Source organism: Mastigoproctus giganteus, chromosome 12 (genome assembly GCF_048544385.1).
Source record: "Mastigoproctus giganteus isolate SK-2022 chromosome 12, ASM4854438v1, whole genome shotgun sequence".
Classification (NCBI taxonomy): Eukaryota; Metazoa; Arthropoda; class Arachnida; order Uropygi; family Thelyphonidae; genus Mastigoproctus; species Mastigoproctus giganteus.
This window is the reverse complement of record NC_143586.1, coordinates 64,897,129-64,916,326: the sequence shown is the minus strand read 5'-3', so window position 1 is coordinate 64,916,326 and position 19,198 is coordinate 64,897,129. Positions and strand designations below refer to the sequence as shown.

Sequence of the window (19,198 nt, the reverse complement as noted above, 5' to 3'; positions counted from 1 at the left end):
TATTAATGTTTAATATGGTGTGGTAAATATTGTAAGATTTTCAAAAGTCTCTTAATGTAAAATTTTTCTCACCATCTACTGCAGACAGTGCCTGAGCAAACGTGCATAAATAGTATGCTTTTAAATTTGAAATAACACTTTGATCCATAGGTTGGATGAGTGAAGTTGTGTTTGGCTGTAGAAATATGACTCATGTTTGAATGAAATCATCTAGATGCATAGGATGTCCAGGAGCATTTGAATAGAAACAAAATCTTGAAAGGAACTTGGTTGTCTTTACAATTTTTTTTTTCAACCCTGGGAATGAAGCAGCATTTAAACCAATCCTCAAAGAGAGATGTTGTTATCCATGCTCTCTGGTTCGATCGGAAATGCATGGATAGGGTGACTTTATTGATGCACAAGGATTTCCAGAATGGTACACAAGCAGTGGTTTTAATCTGTAATCTCCCGCTGCATTAGCCCCAAGCAAGAGCGTGGTCCTATCTTTTGACGCCTTGAAACCTGGAATTGTATTTTCCTCTTTGGCAATGTATGTTCCATCCGGCTTTTTTTTTTTTTTTTAATACAGAGCAGTCTCATCAACGTTAAAATTTTACTGCTTTGAATAGCTGCCTTCATCGATAATTTTTTCCAACACATCACAAAGTTTCTCTGTAACTGCAGAATCTTCACTGGTGACGTCACATACTTTAACGTTGTGGAAACCAACACAATGCTTGAACCTATTAAACCACCTGTTGCTTGCCACAAACTTGGTTTGGGGTTTGCTGTACTTATCCTTAATATCTTTATAAATACTTGTTGCTTTTGGTTGAATGGTCATTAGACTCAGGGGCACTAGATTCTGGCAGACTGGGCTAGGCGTGTGGGTAAAGTGCCTACCTGGAAACCCAAAGGCCATGGGTTAGAATCCTGCCTCAGGCTTGGATCAGAGTAAAATGCAAAAACTTTAGGAGGTGCATTACGGCCACAGAAGCCGATGCACCAACAACTAACTAACAAAAAAAAAAAAAAAAAACTCTTCTGAATCTGATTTTCAAGCCATATTATTAACAGCTGTTCCATCTTTGATATAGCACCTGAACGATGTTTTGCGATCACTGTTTAATGATGCGAGGAACTTTTATGGGCTTTTTTCACTCCATGGCTGAGTTAGTAAGTCTCATGTGTAGATAGCAAGGTTTCCCAGAAACTGGGGTTTTTCAGCCCAGCAAAACAGGCAAATCGAGAACACTGCTTGATTTGCCTGTTTTGTTGAACACTCAATTTACAGATATGATGCACATGGTTATATGAATTAACTTTTCGGGTGACTTTAATGTTTTCTTCTCTGTATGAGGTTTATTAACTTTAGGAGCCATAGTGAGGGGATTTTTAATTTAAAATAAATGTAAAACAGTTGTACAACCCGTGATATCTGCAGGATTCACTTTAAAAATGACGAACATAAACAAATACAGTAATTACATGACTTGTCATTTTTCTTTTTGAGGTTTTACCAGCATTATTTGGAAAAAAGCATTACGTTACCTAGAAATCATCACGAAACCCGATGCACGTGCGTTGTACTTGCTGCTTCAGTGACACAACAAGTTGCAGTGACACAATAAGTACGATTGAGCAGTGATGTTCTACATTATACTGTTATATTAGCATAATGATTAATACGCGAGTGACTGTACCATAGCCCACCTGTACCAAAGTCTACAGCCCACCATTCGAAGGAATATCATGAAAGAAAGAAAGGGAAGTTGGACAGAAATGTGAATCCAGATGAAATTCAACAAGAGTGTGTTTCGTTATGCCTGGGAGTTCTCAAACTGCACCCAAAAAAACTCTAGCTGAAATAATGAAGGAATATCGTGAATGGAAGAAAAGGAAATTAAAAATTCAAACTATTCCAAATAATAATGAAATTCAACCCGAGTTCTAAGCCTGATACTTATCAGAAATCTAAAACTCCGGCAGAATGAATGAAGGAATATTGTGCACGAAAAAAAGCGAAATTAGAAATGGCTAATAATGAGATTCCTGATTACATCCCTATAGTGTCTACACGAGCTGACAGTGAGTTTGAAAAACTAGTGTACAAAAACCCATTTGGATTTAGTTGTAATGTTTGTGATCTGTTATGATTTCAATTAGATTTGAAACCATTTTCAACAACTTCATATGAATTACTTCAAAATGAATTTCATTTACAAGAAGTGAGTACTTTTATGACATGTAATACATGTCATAAAAGAGGAATGGATACCAACTATGGTCATGTCAAATGGATTTATATATCCAGCATATCCTACTGTTTTGTCTCTACTGGATGTTGTAACTGATGTGATATCACCACAATTACTCTGTATGCAAATTCATCATTTACATTATGAACATGTCTAATGTGGGATCATTAGACAAGTAATAAATGTACAAGTTAACTTAAATACGATGGTTCATCAATTACCTAGAGAATTAATGACTATTATGCCATTAATGTACATATAAAATGAAGACTCATACATAAATCATCATATCTACAAGGATATATGCAGAAGAAAATTGTAAAAATATGGTTATGGTATTTGATAAATTCATCTTTGTATAAATTCTACAGCATAAAAGTGAGTGATGATTTCTTGGGGACAAATGATGATAGTTAACATTCAGATGAAATTGTGGAACCTGTCAACAACGATGGTATACTATTGTTAATTCAACAACACATTATTATGGTCTGAAGATAAATATTTATGTATAGCACTGGGTCAGAAATCATCTCCAACAAGTTTCATATTTGATATACATGCAGAAGAACTTTCTTTTCCAGCTATTTGGGACATGCACGAAAATTTAAAAATGGATTGAAAATTACTCCCTTTATGACGGCATCGAGTGAAATTCGTAGATCTGATCGCCGTGGAGTAACTCCCAACATTTGCTATATATGGCAATGAAAATTATGCGAATGCATACTACAGAAAATTTGCAAATTGCATTTAAATAAGTAGGAATAACATCTAACATTACTCGATTCTATATTGGAATCGAAAGCATTTATAAACAAATCATTAGAGATTGCTCCAGAATTATGGCATTCACTACAATTTCATGAATTAGTACAAGTTGTTCGACAGTCCGATAGTACATTTTCTAAAATTCTTACAAAAATAGGCAATGGATAAGCGTTATTATCAGATGAACTTAAAATTATCAAATCAAGATTTGTTACTAAAGAAGATACTACTAATTTATGTCTGCAAGGGATTTTAAATAAAATTCATAAAATGTCAGTGACTGAAACTTGCAGGACTTCCATGCATTCTACCATTATTGAAAGGAAAACCGTAAATGATGCAATTGACAAAATTGGTCGATGGATTAGTAAATGGTGAGGACAGCGGAACCGTTAAGAGTATGGATGAAATTTCCTGATTCAAAAATAGAACATAATCTTCAATTATAAACAATATGTGAAAGATAAACATTTACCTAGTCAATCCGTACCTATTATAAAACAATCAACTATGATTCCATTCAAGAACAATAGGAAATTAACATGTAGATGTACACAATTTCCTTTAGTATGTGCTTGTGCTTTGACTATACATAAATCTCAAGGAGGGAACTTCGACAAAGTTGTATATAATTATGAGAAAGATCGGCAACTTGTATACATGGCGTTATCTCGAATGACCTCATTACAAGGTTTATATATTACACATCCCCACAAAGATTTCACATTTCACCATGGCAAAGCTACTAGTAATATAGAACTTCATGCTGAACTAGATTGCTTGAAAAATAATAAGCTACCATCTCTACAGGATGAAATGAAAGATTTCATACAAAGTGGTATATCTATATCGTCAATGAACATACAAAGTTTACAGGCCCATGTTCGAGATATCGAAACGGACACAATCTTACAGCAATCCAAAATATTGATATTAAGTGAAATGTGGTTGGATAATGATGAACATATATTACTTAAACCATTCCAATCTGTGACTCAGTTTAAAAGGTTGGATGTTTGCAGTGGTGGTTTTGCGATATATCAACATGAAGGGTCAACTATCATCAGTACACTGCATATCTTAGCAATGCAACAGCAGTATCAGATGAAATTGGAGGCATTTATGGATCTTTGTGCAAATTCAATAGTGAATCTATTTTTATTGTTGCCATATACAGCACTCCAGGGATGTCGTTAGATATACTGTAATTCAAAAATTCATAAACAAGAATTGATGCCATATTCCATTAATGGTGTAAAATTATTGGAAGAGCCACTGGATCGTATACCTGTAGTTCTTGCTGGTGATTTCAATCTAGAATTAAATTCTGAGGCTGGAAAGAAGTTTTGTAAATTTATGAAAGATGTCTTCAATTTAGATATTAAGTCAAATACTTTAGTAAATACTACATGTAATGGAACGACAATTGGAGTATTCACTCGGTAATTAAAATCATTTGAGTGTCAAAATTATATATCTTATTTTAGTTACCATAGACCAATAATTTTAGTGTTATTATAATATATTTTATACGAATTATTTCATTGTACACTAGTACAATGAAAAATTATATTCATTGTAGTGAATTTTTTTTTTTTTTTCAATAAAAATAATGCATCAATACTTTATTTTACTGTACCAGTTTCATAATGAGTTCTTGCAGTAAAGACGTTTTTATCAGTCTCAGAGTAGAGCAGCAGCAACTCATTATGTACCTGGTATATAATTTTTATCTTTTTGGTACTGCCAGACATCTATGCTACATGCAAACATCCGATCTCAATGTGCCATTAGCTTGAATGTTCCGTTATTTGAGGTGCCGTTATTTCGACAGTCTACTGTACTACAAAAACAGTTCTATGATGATTGTGTGAAGCCCTTCAGAGAAAACAGCCAAAAAGAGGGCTTCATGGAATTTGTGCATTGGATGCACAAATTCCGATGCTTTTCATTCAAGGGTTTTTTTTTTTTTTTTTTTTGATGGAGTACTCGATCACTGTAGTTTCTCATCTACCATACTCAATGAATTTAGCTCCATGTGATTTCCGCCCCTCCAAAGTTTTAAATTGTCCTTGATAGTTGTCCTAATTAATAAGTATTATATAATTTGCAATAACTGAGGAAATTATTCAGAAGCTATTAGTAATTCTGAAAGAAGCTTGATTAATTCAGTTCCTCAAACTTTAATCACACCTCATATACATATATTACCAGGTATGTTTTAAGAATTTCACCCTTAGTATTTTTTTGTTTTAATTATTCAGTCAGGTAGAAATAGTAGTTGATTAGTACAAATTTTATAAAGAATATTATATATTTAACATGCTGACAGACCAAAGTCCATATTTTTCTATTAGAATTATATGAACGAAAAAGTAATTTTCTCTTGTTTTGCAGAAGATAAACTTATCTTCTCTAAGTTGCAGTCTGTTTTGTGACTTTAAATATATTATTCCACAGGCAAAGGCAGTTGCTTACGAGTCCAATTCAACATTTTTAAATATTAGTGCAGCATCCCTAACCTCTAAATATGTAAGTATATTTAAATCTACCATTTATAACGTTCTAGTTCACTAGGCATTTCAATGATGTATTTATTTCTTTTCTTACAGTAAAAAAGTTTGGATTATTAACTAGAATTATTTCTAGTCCTCAATGGATTTTATTTAAAATCATGTACCTAATTAATAAGTGGTATATAAACATTAAAAAAAAAAATACTGTGAGGGGAGCAGAGGTATTAAAACGTTGAAAAATGAGCTTAGCTTTGAGTTTTTGGTAATAAATGTCAAAGATTAAAAAGCTTAAGATTAAAAAATTTTTCTCAGCAAAGTTTGTACGTGTGTGCACATATGTAGTTATATAATTGTAGGTGTTAATTTTGTAATAAACTGATAATTACTGATAATATTAGTAATGAATTGCGATAGGCAAAACATGCAGTTGATATTTAAGTAAAAGAAGTTCTTACACTTTATATATTTTTTCTTTATAAACCCATATAAAAGGCACTCATCTCAATAAAATACCTATGTTTGTTAAATGAACTTTCAGGTTTTTTTTTTTTTTTTTTTTAGGTTGGAGAAGGGGAAAAGCTGGTCCGTGCCTTGTTTGCTGTAGCACGAGAAATGCATCCTAGTATAATCTTCATTGGTAAGTGATAATATGAATGAAGGAATTAACTTGCTTTTAAAGGAAATGCTGCTACTTGGTTAGAGTATACATCATTGGGTGCTCTAACCAAATAAACTTTTTTTGCTCCAATATACATTTTATTAAAAGTATGACAGTCACCATAATTAAAGATAAGTTCCATGTATAACCATTATATATATAGTGGTGGAAAAAAATTTGTAAATTCACCCTATGACAGACCTTTTGGCAATCTGAATCACACTTCAACATAAAGCACATACAATTGTTTGAAGTTTTGAGAATTGCCATCGCTTGATTAAAGGTTCAGTGATAAACTTGACCATGCACTTTAAAAACCAATGTGGATTTACTGCTAGCATATATCAGCAATTTTTGCACCAATTTAAGGAAATGATACAGCACTGCTGTAAGTTGTAATAATAATTTTTCTGAAATTCTTCTAATGTGAAAAACTTGGATTTGAAATTGGTTCACAAAGACAGCATGGAAAATTTTTGTCTGAATTTATCTTTTGTGAGTTGAATTTTTTGTCTGTAAATCTTTCTTTGGGAAAATCTGTTCAGTTCCGATACAAGTAGTTTTCACTGAACTACAATATGTTGCTGTTGTTCGGTAATTGGTTCCTTCAGAATTTTGGGCTATATTTTTTCATTTGCTGTTTAATTCTGATTAAATTTTTGGCTGCATTCATTGCACATTTGAAGTTCTTATGTTTCCAAACTTTACATTATATGAGGGACATTTGAAAAGTTTGTGGCCGAAGTATGAAGGGTTTATTTGAAGAGTCTGGTAACATATTACTTTTCAACATAGTCCCCTTTGGAGTCACTACACTTTTGCCACCAATGCTGCAATGCATTGATTCAAACTGCAAAGAATTTTTTTTTTTTTTCTTCTTCTCCAGGAATGCATCCATTGCAGCAGTGCCATCCTTTCAGTAGGAAAATGGATACCAGCCAGGTATTTTTTTCAGGTAGGAAATAGGTGAAAGTCTGATGGCCCTAGATCTAGTGAATATGGTGCATGAGCCAAGATTTCAATGAAATCTTGGCAATGAAACTTGTGAGCAGGCATATTGTCCTGATGGAACAAGACTCCTTTTCTGCGATTTCCTTCATATTTTGTCTTTGATATTTTTATTCAAATGCCTCAAGATCTGTGTAAAATGCTCCTGTGACTGTCTGGCCTTTCTGAAGGTAATCCACTAGCAACACTCCATACAGCATCCCAAAAAAAGTGATGGTATGCTTGCCAGCAGACAGAATTGTCTTCTCTTTCTTTGGAGAATGAAAATAGCTGTATTTCCTCTGTTTAGACTGCTCCTTTGTTTCTGGCTGAAAGTGATGGACGACCCACTTCTCATCCATCGGTACAAGCCTTGCAAAGAAATTTGTTGGATCTGCTTGAAAATGTGCAACGTTCAGATAAGATACCCAAGATGCTGGCAGTGTACCAAACTATCATTTGATGATCACTCATTACTGGATCAGTGCACACTATTGACAACTTCTGAAGTGATGGACATTGCAGGTCTCCCACAGCGTGTGTCATCTCCCAGACTTTCCCTCCCTTGTTTAAATTCTGCTGCCTACTTCTCAACCATGGAATAGGAAGGGGCATCCTCCCCCTAACATTGTAACTGCATCCTTATGAATTGCCTTTGGCATTAGTCCCTTTTTTTCTTCCAAATATTAGATGAGTGCACAGTGATTTTTGTCCATCTTTCCTTAATGTTTGGACCTTAGGGGCTCGCATCTGGCGAGTATGGGCTACCATCATTCTTCTCTTTCTTGGTGATTCCCTTCTACTTCTCTCTCTCTCTCTCTCTCTCTCTCTCTCTCTCTCTCTCAGGGTAACTCATTTTTTTTGGCAGGTGCAGCATAAGCCTCGGGCTTCCTTGCACCATATGGCTAATAATAGTAATTCATTCAGTGAACTTACACAATGAGCATTGCTGCAATCTCTACTAATATCTTGATCATTTACAATCAAAGTTATCTTATGTGAATCATTTTGTCCTCTCTTGAAAATGGAGGCAGTATTTCAGCATAGATAATAATCAACTTCAGCTTACCGCTAACTGTTCCAGTCAAGAATGATCAATTCTAACAACACAACCTCAAAAACGTATTTCTTTCAGTGAGAGTTTTAGTGGTGGCAGAATAATGCAAGGAATTAAACTCTTACAGCATCAGCAAAAACACAAAATCCACTTCATCATCTTTACTCTTTCTTGGTGTCATCAGAGAAGAATAAGAATGCTATTGGCATTTAATTTAATTAAGGCAAGATTTAAAAGATGCAAGATTTAATTCACTCATTGTTCATTTGCCTTAAACACTTCAATTAAGTTCCTTGCAGGTATCTGGTTTCCAAATACTGCAGTTCACAGAACTAGTGTCTTTCTTAGTAAGAATACCCTTTCATATCTCTAACTAATCTTGTTACTCTTCTCTACCCCCATTCGGGCGCCTCCGTAGCCAGGTGGGAAGGAGCAGCAGTGCGTAGCACACACTTCTTGATTAGACCGGGGTTCGAGCTCGTCACCACCAAATACGGAGGATGCGGAAAGGTCAGGGAATGACCACCGCATATCCCGGAGCAATATGGTCTTAGTTGCTAATGCTCCTAAAAACCAAATAACAATCTACCCCCATTCCAGTAGATTCTCATTTATCCTAAAATGAGGTATCAAAACCTGTATGTAATATTCAAGATGGGGCTAACTATTGCTTTATACAATGGGTTAAATGCCTCCTTATCTCTGCTGTCAAAATTCCATTATGTCATTTGACAGCCATTGAGCTGCTCTACTAGCCTGTATGCACTGCTCAGGAATTTTGTGTTGAACTTCAATTACTCCCAAATCCTTTTATTCTCCACTACCCTTGAGTATGGTACCACTCAATTGACATGTTATGATTGTTTAAGTACCTTATTTTTATCAATGTTAAACCTCAGTTGGCACTTTTCAGCCCTTCTAATTTATCCGGGTCTTGCGGGACTAACGTACCTTGATTACTCATTAACCACCTTCATAATACAGTAAACTGAAACAAACTTAAATTTGATATGCCTTCATCAGTATAGTAAATATTGAAACAGTAAAGGGACCCAGCACCAAACCCTGTGGCCATTAATAATCACTGTCTCCTGCCACACTCTTATCCATAATGGGAAGGGGCCTAGATGATTGATTTGGCATGATTGTTAGAGCATATTTGTGAACTTTGGGGGGGGGGCAAATTGTAGTTTTACTATGTTTAGCAACCATATATTATTTAGAGACTGTTTTTACGGGTATGGGATACACTTGAATAGAAGGGATGCAAGAATATTTTCTGACGTTATTGAGACAGTGATGAGTGGATCAGAATACTGCTAGCCTCTCGGGGGGGGGGGGGGGGTTATACACAGACTAATAGCTTAACTAGAGCCACAGGCAGAGGCAGAAGTGATTCTTGCACTACTATTATTGGTATTTGCAGCAGCCTGGGAAGCAGGGTGTCTGGGACTTCAGGCCCTGCTGTGGGTCATCATGGAACAAATAAATACATGGGCTGTGTTCGGGTAACTAAAAGTAAGAACACATGCATGTATACTTGCATGTACACTAATGCTAAGAGCATTTAAAAAATAATTTGGTAATTTGTAGTATTGATTAGATCATCAAACGTAGATATTGTAGAAATAGCAGAAAAATGGTGTCACTCAGACATAAATTATGCTGAATTTTGATATGAGGAGTACAATGTATACAAGAAGGACACAGGAAAGGTGTAGGGTTATGCTCTTAGTTAAGAGGAATATTAAATCTAAGGCAGTGCATCCAGTTGACTTGGGTGACAAGTGCAATGTTGAGTCAGTTTGGCATGATATAAGCACTGGGAAAACAAAATTGACAGTAGGAATGTGTTATAGGCCTAAGAATTGTGATGAGTATACCAAACAGCTATACAGAGAATAGTGGGCCAGCAAATCAAAATATCTCATAATGGGAGATTTTAACTTTCCAGGTGTTGACTGGAATTTGTGGGTTGGTCACTTACACACTAACAAGACTTTTGTGGATTTCTGAAATGACTATTTTCTACAACAGCATGTTAGAGAGGCAACAAGAAGAAACAATACTCTTTATCTGGTTATCAGCAGTGATTCTTCATGCATTAAGAATCTGTGGGTAAAAGACTCACTGGGTGGCAGTGATTACAGTGTACTAATGTGGAATTTAAGTAAAGATATAACTCCTGTCAAGGGTAAAGGAAAAGGCTTTTGTAAGTGTGACTACAGTGATCTCAGACAGTTTTAAATTCTATGCAGTGGGACCAGCTGATGATGTTACCAACAGCAAATTCTAAATGGGAAGTAATCAGGGCAGTAATCAAAAAAGCTAATAGGCTTTCATACCAACAAAGAAATACTGTTCAGGGTTTAGACCTAAATGGATGGCTTGGATGTCTCCAATTGAGACACATGGCAGAGAAGAAACGTGCATGGAATTCATATAAATTACCAGGTGATACAAATTAGTCTGTAATCAAGTCACAAAGGAAGCTAGACAAATTGAGAAGTCTCTGGCAAAGAAAAACAGCAAAGATGTCTGTGCTTATATTAACAGTAGAAAGCAGGGGTTCAATTAGATTGGACCACTTCATGTGTATGGGTTAATTGTTGATGATCCTGCTTGGGTTGTAGACAAATTGAATAGGTATTTTGCTTCTACATTCACACATGAAGAATTCTGTAGCGAAGTGGAGGTCAGAAGTTTATCGAACTCTAATGGGGAGCAAAATGACTGATATCTGAAAGGAAAGTGGAGGAGAAACTGAAGGTAGACATAAAAAAGGCACCTGGGGTGGATGGAATCTATCCAATTATATTCAGGGAGGCAGTAAAGGAGGTAAGCAAATCCTTAGCCATAATTATGAGAGCATCCTTGAATTCAGGGGAGGTCCCTATGGACTGAATGTATCCCCAATTCATGCAGGGGGGGATCAAAAGGTGATGTGAGTAATTGTACAGACACATTAGTTTGTCTGTTCCAGGGAAAATAACGGAATAACGGTTGCACATGGAAGACTGCTACACAAATTGGAGCAGTGTGACATTGGAGGCAAATTGCTGCTATGGATAAAGGGGTGGTTGAGGGGGAGAAGACAGAGTGGTAATCAATGGACACTGCTCATCGTGGACTGATGTTATTAGTGGAGTCCCTCAGGGCTCAGTGTTGGGTCCATTATTGTTTTCTGTATTTATAAATGATATTGATGATGGTATATCGGGATTAATGTCCAAGTTTGCAGACGATACAAAGGTTGGCAGGGTTGTCAAGGACACTACTGACACTATGCTGCTGCAACAGGATCTGGAAAGGTTGAGCAGATGGGCTGAGAGGTGGCAAATGAAGTTTAACATTGACAAATGTAAAGTACTACACATGGGAAACAGCAACCCGAGAGCAACGTATCAACTCTGTGGTACAACACTGACAGTGGTAGAGAATGAAAGGGACTTGGGGGTGGTTGTGCAGGCAGATATGAAGTTCTCTGAGCAGTGCAGACGGGCTGCAAGAGTAGCTCATGGAGTATTGTCAATGATATACAGGAATTTTTCCAGCAGGGATAAGGAGGTGATTATTCCATTGTATAAGGCGATGGTCAGGCCACACCTAGAGTACTGTATACAGGTCTGGAGGCCTCATTTCAAGAAGGATGTAGAGCTGCTGGAACGAGTACAGAGAAGGGCAACAAGATTAGTGAATGGAACAAAGGGGTGCTCTTACGAAGAAAGGCTTAAGTTTTGCAAATTACAGTGTCTGGAGACTAGGCACCAGCGAGGTGATCTGATAGAGGTGTATAAAGCCTTGAATGGTTTAAGCATGCTCAATGCTGATGGGATTCTTCCTCTAGCTCAGAATAATCACCTGAGAGGGCATAAATTCAAATTGAGGAAAGACAGATGTAGGATAGACGTGCGGAAATTTGCCTTTAGCCAGCGGGTGGTTGGTTGGTGGAACAGACTTCCATCCCTTGTGGTGGAGGTTGATAGCCTAAATAAGTTTAAGGCTCAGCTGGACAGGTATTTTGAACGAACAGAGGGGTGAAGTGGAAATGGTTTTTTTTTTTTTTTTTTTTTTTTTGGCTGATGCTGCATAAGCTTGCTTTCTTGCATCAAATGCCTCTACTAATACTAATCACTAGTTAAAGTAATGCAGAACCATTTGGACAGGCATGCAATTTTACTGCAGTCACAGCATGGATTTGTCGAGGAGCAACCTTGTTTAACCAGTCTGATAGGTTACTATGATGCAGTGACCAAGGAACTGGATGCAAAAAATAATTTCGACATTATACACTTAAATTTCAGGAAGGCTTTTGATATTGTGTGTATGTGTGTATATATATATAAAAAGCTGTTCAAGTTGGAGCAATGTGGAATTCAGGGCAAGTTGCTGCTATGGATAAAGGAATGGCTAAGTGGAAGAAGACAGAAAATAGTTATCAATGGGCATGGCTCTTTGTGGAACAACTATAGATATATAGTGGGCCTCTGAAGCAGAATGTCTTATACTGACTTATTTATTAACTGATTACTGATACAATAGAAAGACTTTGGTGGATTTATTGGGTGCAAAAAGGATAAGTGGAACAGGACCAGGGTATGTCTGCCAGGGGCAAAGGTTGATGATGTTTTAGAGCAGATATCATCATTTAAAGTTGATATTGTTGTACACCTCGGCACTAATGATATTAATTAACAGTAGGAGACCAGCAGAATTAATTAACAAGTACAGGTCACGTTGAAAAAAAGCCGCAGTTAGGGTTGAATTTGAAAGTGTCTGCAATTCTGCCCAGACACGATAGGAGGGAGTATATGATGTCAATCATATACTCAATCATTTCAGCCCTGGAAAGATTGTGCAAGGCTCATGGGGTAGAATTTTTCCCAGCCTGGTCTGTGCTTGTTAACAGGAGAGACTGCTTCTACAGAGATGGGATACACTTAAAAATAGAAAGGGTGCAGGAATATTTGCTGATGCTATCAAGGCAGTGTTTGGTGGGTTGGAAAACTGTTGGCTTGGGGGGAGGGATACACAATCTAATAGATTAACAGTAGCCTCTGACAGAGGTGAAAGTGATTCTTGCACTGCTTCTACTGGAATGAGCAGCAGCCTGGAAAACAAGGTGCAGGGGATTTCAGAGACTGCTGGGTGTCATCGCAGGACAAGTTAAAAAAAAAAAAAAAAAAAAATGCACTGTGTTATGGTAGCTAAGAATAGGAACAGGTGCATGTATACTTGTGTGTACACCACTGCTAGGAGTTTGGTAAATAAATTTAATGAATTTGAGTTGTTGGTCAAAACATCAAAGGCAGATATTGTTGGATTATCAGAGACGTAGTGTCACACAGATAAGGAATGCAGAATTCGAATTTGGGGAGTACAATGTGTACAGGAAGGATAGGAAGGAAGGAGGGGTTATGTCATTAGTTAAGAAACATAAAATCTAAGGAAGTGCAGCCAGTTGAAATGGGTGGACAGTATAGTGTTGGCGCCTCCATAGCCAGGTGGGAAGGAGCAGCAGTGCGTAGCACACGCTCCTTGATTAAACCGGGGTTCAAGCCCGTCACCACCAAATACGGAGGATGCGGAAAGGTCAGGGAATGACCACCGCATGACCCGGAGCAATATGGCCTTAGTTGCTAATGCTCCTTAAAAAACCAAACCAAACAACAGTATAGTGTTGAGTCAGTTTGGTGTGACATAAGCACTGGCAAAGCAAAATTGAGAGTAGGAGTATGTTATAAACCTAATGACTCTGATGAATATAATGAACAACTGTAGAGAAATAGAATGGGCCAGTAAATCAGATTGTCTTATAATGGGGGAATTTAATTTCCCAGATATTGACTGGAACTTGTAGGTTGGTCACACTCACACTAGCAAGGCTTTTGTGAATTTATTGGATAATTATTTTCTACAGCAGCATGTTTGGGAGGCAACTAGAGGGAGTAATACTCTTGATGTGTGGTTATCAGTAGTGATTCTTCATGCATTAAGAATCTGAAAATAAAGGAATGACTAGGTGGCAGTGATCAGTGTGCTGATGTGGGATTTACTTAGAGGTAACTGCATCAGGGGTAAAGGGAAGGGTTTTTGCTTTAATAAAAGTGACTACAGTGGTCTGAGACTTTTAAATTCTTTTCAGTGGGACCAACTGAAGATGTTACCAAAATAAAATTTAAAATGGAAAGCATTCAAAGAATTAATCTTGGAAGCTACTAGGCTTTTCATACCAACTAAGAAATATTGTTCAAGGTTTAGTCCTAAATGGAAGTCAGATGAAGTAATGAGACATGTGGCAGAGAAGAAAAATGCATTGGATACATATAAATTAACAGGTGACAATGAAGCCTATGGTAGATATAAGCTAGTCTGCAATCAAGTCACAAAGGAGGTTAGGCAGATTATGAGAAATATTAGGCAAAGGATGCAAAGAAAAACAGAAAAGAGTTCTTTACTTATGTAAACTCTAGAAGGAAGGGAATGAATCAGATTGGTCCACTTGATATTGATGGTTCAACTGTTGATGATCCTTCTCAGGTAGCTAACAAACTAATGAGTATTTTGCATCTATATTTACACGACAGCTAAACGATTTTGAAATAACTGAGAGCAAAGTACAGGAGAAATTGTTGAAGATAAACATAAGGAAGACATCTGGGGTGGATGGGATCTATCCAGTTATATTAAAGGAAGTAAGCAAACTTCAGGTGTGCAAATGTATCACCAATTCACAAAGGGGGGGGGGTTAAAAAGGTGACACAAGTAATTACAGACCTATTAGTTTAACTTCTGTTTTAGGGAAAGTAATGGAGGCACTGGTTAAAGAAGCACTGCAGGATCATCGTGACCAGTGGTTCGCGAAAGTGTTCCAGGGGGTTCGCACTAAAAATTCAATAATGGCATCTGCTTAGATTTACATAGGTATATTATTGTAAACTACAAAATATAACTAATAATAAACAAAGTAAAATCAAATTAAATAAAAAGTAAAGAATTGCCAACGAAAGAAACCGTATCTCTCACAATTCCTTATAATTAGTTTACTATCTTACAGTATATCATATTAAATGAATATAAATACGTTACTCTCATACTTTTAAATGAATGTGTTTTAAATACTTTTTTTTTTTTCTAAAAGACCATTGTTATGTACAGGTACTTTTTTTTTTTTTTTTTTTAAGAACCTATAGTACTTAGTACCACGCATGGGTTGAAAAATTGAAAGAAGATACTTGTTGACATTAGACATGAACTTTTGTTGATTGTAATTTTCAGGAAAAACATAAGAAGGAAGGTTCTTCCAGAAAACAGAAATTGAATGAATAAATGAGAAAGAAGAAAAGTTGGTTCTGTAAGTTTGAACTTGGACAGTAAAAGTATGTTGACTGGTTGTGGCACATATTCGGATTGCTTTAAAAGAGAGAGCAAGAATTATAGAAGCCAATTCAGAAGAACAGTGCCCGTGGAAGTATCTATACAAAAGTCTATTCAAAGACAGAGTGGAGAGAGACTGTTAGAGGTGGCATAGTGGTATCGTCACCGTCTACCCCACTTCAGGTGGAAAAGGCCCAGGTTCGAATCTGTCGATGATGTGAGGAATTTTAATGGGCTTTTTTCACTCTGTGGCTGAGTTGGTCGGTTTCAGACACAATGGGTAGATGTAATCATTCACGGTTGATCCTAATATATATATTTTTTTTTTGTTAAAGATGAGACATTAATTAACCTAATTGCCCTCTTTTGAATGGAATCTAGAAGCCTGAGAGAAGTTCTGGGGCACCGCCCCAGATGTGGGAACAATATTCCATGGTAGGGCAGATTTGCGATGTGTACAGAGTGAACAGCTGTTTGGAACAAAAGTAACAGAAAGAGAAAACCAAGTGTTGTTTTTTTTTTTTTTTTTTTTTTTTTTTTTTTTTTAAGATGCAGAGGAAGCAATATTTGTAATGTGCTTTATGCCAGGAGAGATTAGAAGTCAGGGGAATCCCCAAGATTTTGCTTAGAAATCAGAGCGTAATCGAAGATAAACATAGGAGCAGAAGAATCCTTTTTGCGAGATATAAGACAGGACTGAGTTTTAGAAGGATTGAAATTAAGTTATCTTTGCCCCACTGGAGATCAGCAATTAAGGAAATGGTAGTGGATATTCAAGAAGTTAAAGCTGTTTGAGCGGGGCAAGGTTTCTCAAACTGGAAGTCTTCTCTGACAAATTTTATTGGATACTATGATGTGGTCACAAAGGAGCTGATGCAAAGAATAATTTTGATATCAGATACTTGGATCTTAGGAAGGCTTTTGATACTGTTGCACAAGGAAAACTGCTGCACAAATTGATGCAGTGTGGCATTTGAGGCAAATTGCTGCTATGAATAAAGGAATGGTTGAGTGGGAGAAGACAGAATGGTATTCAATGGACACTGCTCTTCGTGGACTAATTTTATTAGTGGAGTCCCCAAGGGTTCAGTGTTGGCTCCATTGTTATTTTCTGTATTTATTAATGATATTGATGATGGTATATCAGGCTTAATGTCCAAGTTTCCAGACGATACGAAGGTTGGCAGGATTGTTAATGACACTAATGACAGTACACTGCTGCAACAGGATCTAGAAATGTTGATCAAATGTGCTGAAGGTAGCAACTGAAGCTTTATATTGACAAATGTAAAGTACTGCATATGGGAAGCAGTAACCGCAGAGTAATGTATCAATTGTGCTGGCACTCTGACAGTTGTAGAGAGTGAAGAGGACCTGGGGGTAATTGTGCAGGCAGATATGAAGTTTTCTGAGCAGTGCAGACTGTCTGCAAGAGTAGCTCATGGTGTCTTGTGAATGATATACAAGAATTTTTCTAGCAGGGATAAGGTGATTATTCCCTTGTATAAGGCAGTGATCAGGCCACACCTTGAATACTGTATACAGGTCTGGAGGCCTCATTTAAGGAAGGATGTAGTGCTGCTGGAGTGAGTGCAGAGAAGGGCAACAAGATTAGTGAATGGAACAAAGGGTTGCTCTTACAAAGAAAGGCTTACATTTTGCAAATTACAGTGTCTGGAGACTAGGCACCTGCAAGGTGATCTGATTGAGGTGTATAAGGCCTTGAATGGGTTGAGCATGCTCATTGCCTAATGGGATTCTTCCTCTTGCCAAGATTAATCGTCTGGGGAGACATAAATTCAAATTGAGGAAAGACAGTTGTAGAATAGATGTGCGAAAGTTTGCCTTTGGCCAGCGGGTGGTTGATTGCTGGATCAAACTTCCATCTGTTGTTGTAGAAGTTGACGGCTTAAATAAATTCAAGCCAGAACTAGACAAACATTTGGAGTGAATGGATGGGTGAAATGGGAAGGGTTGATTTTTTTTTTTTTTTTTTTTTTTTTTTTTTTTGCTGATGCGGTATAAGCTTGCATTTTTTGCATCTAATGCTAATATTATTAGTGGAGTATCCCAGGGTTCCATCCTGGGCCCTTAATAGTGATACAGATGAAGGCGTGTCAGACTTAATGTTTAAGTTTGTAGATGATACAAATGTTGGCATGGTGGTTAATGACAGTAATCGAGGTGAGCTACTGTAGCAAATTCTAGGAAAATTGGGTAAATCGGCTGAGAAATGGCAGTTGAAGTTAAACATTGGCAAATGCAATTACTGCATATGGGTAGTAGTAATCCCAAATTAACTTATCATCTGTGTGGTTCTACACTCAGGGTAGTGTAGAATGAAAAATACCAATCAGTCAAATTCTCTGATTAGAATTCTTTTGTATGGGGGCCTCACTTTAGGAATGGTGTACACCTGCTGGAATGGGTGCAGTGAAGAGCAATCAGACTGGAGGGAATAAAAAAGTGCTCTTACCTAGAGAAGTTTAAGTTCTGCAAATTGCAGTGTCTCAAAACTAGTTGCCTGCAGGGAGATCTGATTGTTGTTTAAAGCCTTAAATGAATTGAATAAGCTGAATGTTAATTGCATTCTTCCACTTGCTCAGATTATGCACATGCATGGGGGGGGGGGCTCCATTAGTGCTATACAACACAATACAAAGAATGATAACCCCTTACTTAGACAGATCTGGAATGCTCTGACTAAATTAAACAGAAGAAACAAGTTCTTTTGTTGGATCCCTGGTCACGCTGGAATTTCTGGAAATGAACAGGCCGACCTAGCTGCCAAAACTGCTACTGATCCTATAGATCAGGAGTGGCCAACTTAATTTGTGATGCAACCAATTTTTTTCCTTCAAAACATGCTGCGATCTACCATCTCAAAAATTTCATTGCACAAGGTTAAAAAATATATTGAAAATGTTGTTTATAAATTTTAAAATTCAATACAATTCAGAATTCTTATTTTAAATTCATACATATTTAAAATTAATTTTATGCGAAGTTTGTGTCTTCATGTCATCTGCCACTCTTTCAAAATCGGGGATATACTGTGATAAAGCCAACCGTAAAGAATCTTCTGTATGCAAGTCCATAAGAGCACAGCGATTCTTTGTTTGTTTCAAATACGAAAAGGCCGATTCAAATAGATATGTGGAACCAAAACAGGAATTTAAAAGATCACTGCATTTTTTTATATTTGGGTACTTTAAACATATTTCCAAAACTCTTTTTCTGATGATCTGGCTTTTAGGAAGATATTGTTTCGCAATGTAATAATATTCATTTTCAAGTAATATTTTTTCCATGCGAAAAATCGCAGTGTTGTTTTTTTTTTTTTTTTTTTTTTCCTGCAATTTGTTCATATCTAAGTTGACATTAAATGGATAAGAAATATATTGAACAATGTCTTCAATTGTTTTAAAATCACTGAATCTAATTTCAAAATTGTCCACAGCATTCTCAATGTCAGAAACATATTAAATTCAAAATCTCATTATTAAATTCACTATTAAATTCAAAAACAGGATATTTTTGCAAATGATCTTGCATATTGACAAAATGGTTGAATTTTTTTTCTTTGAGATCC

The 19,198-nt window shown here is 36.5% G+C and overlaps 1 protein-coding gene across 1 annotated transcript in view; it reads left to right on the top strand.

Moving 5' to 3' along the window:
* The window catches only part of spas (spastin), a 280,837-nt gene that overhangs the window by 186,914 nt on the left and 74,725 nt on the right, over positions 1-19,198 (top strand). The window contains exons 9-10 of the mRNA XM_090386532.1: positions 5,472-5,543; positions 6,089-6,164. Of these exons, the coding sequence (XP_090242658.1) occupies positions 5,472-5,543; positions 6,089-6,164 (148 nt within the window). The remainder of the gene's footprint in view (positions 1-5,471; positions 5,544-6,088; positions 6,165-19,198) is intronic.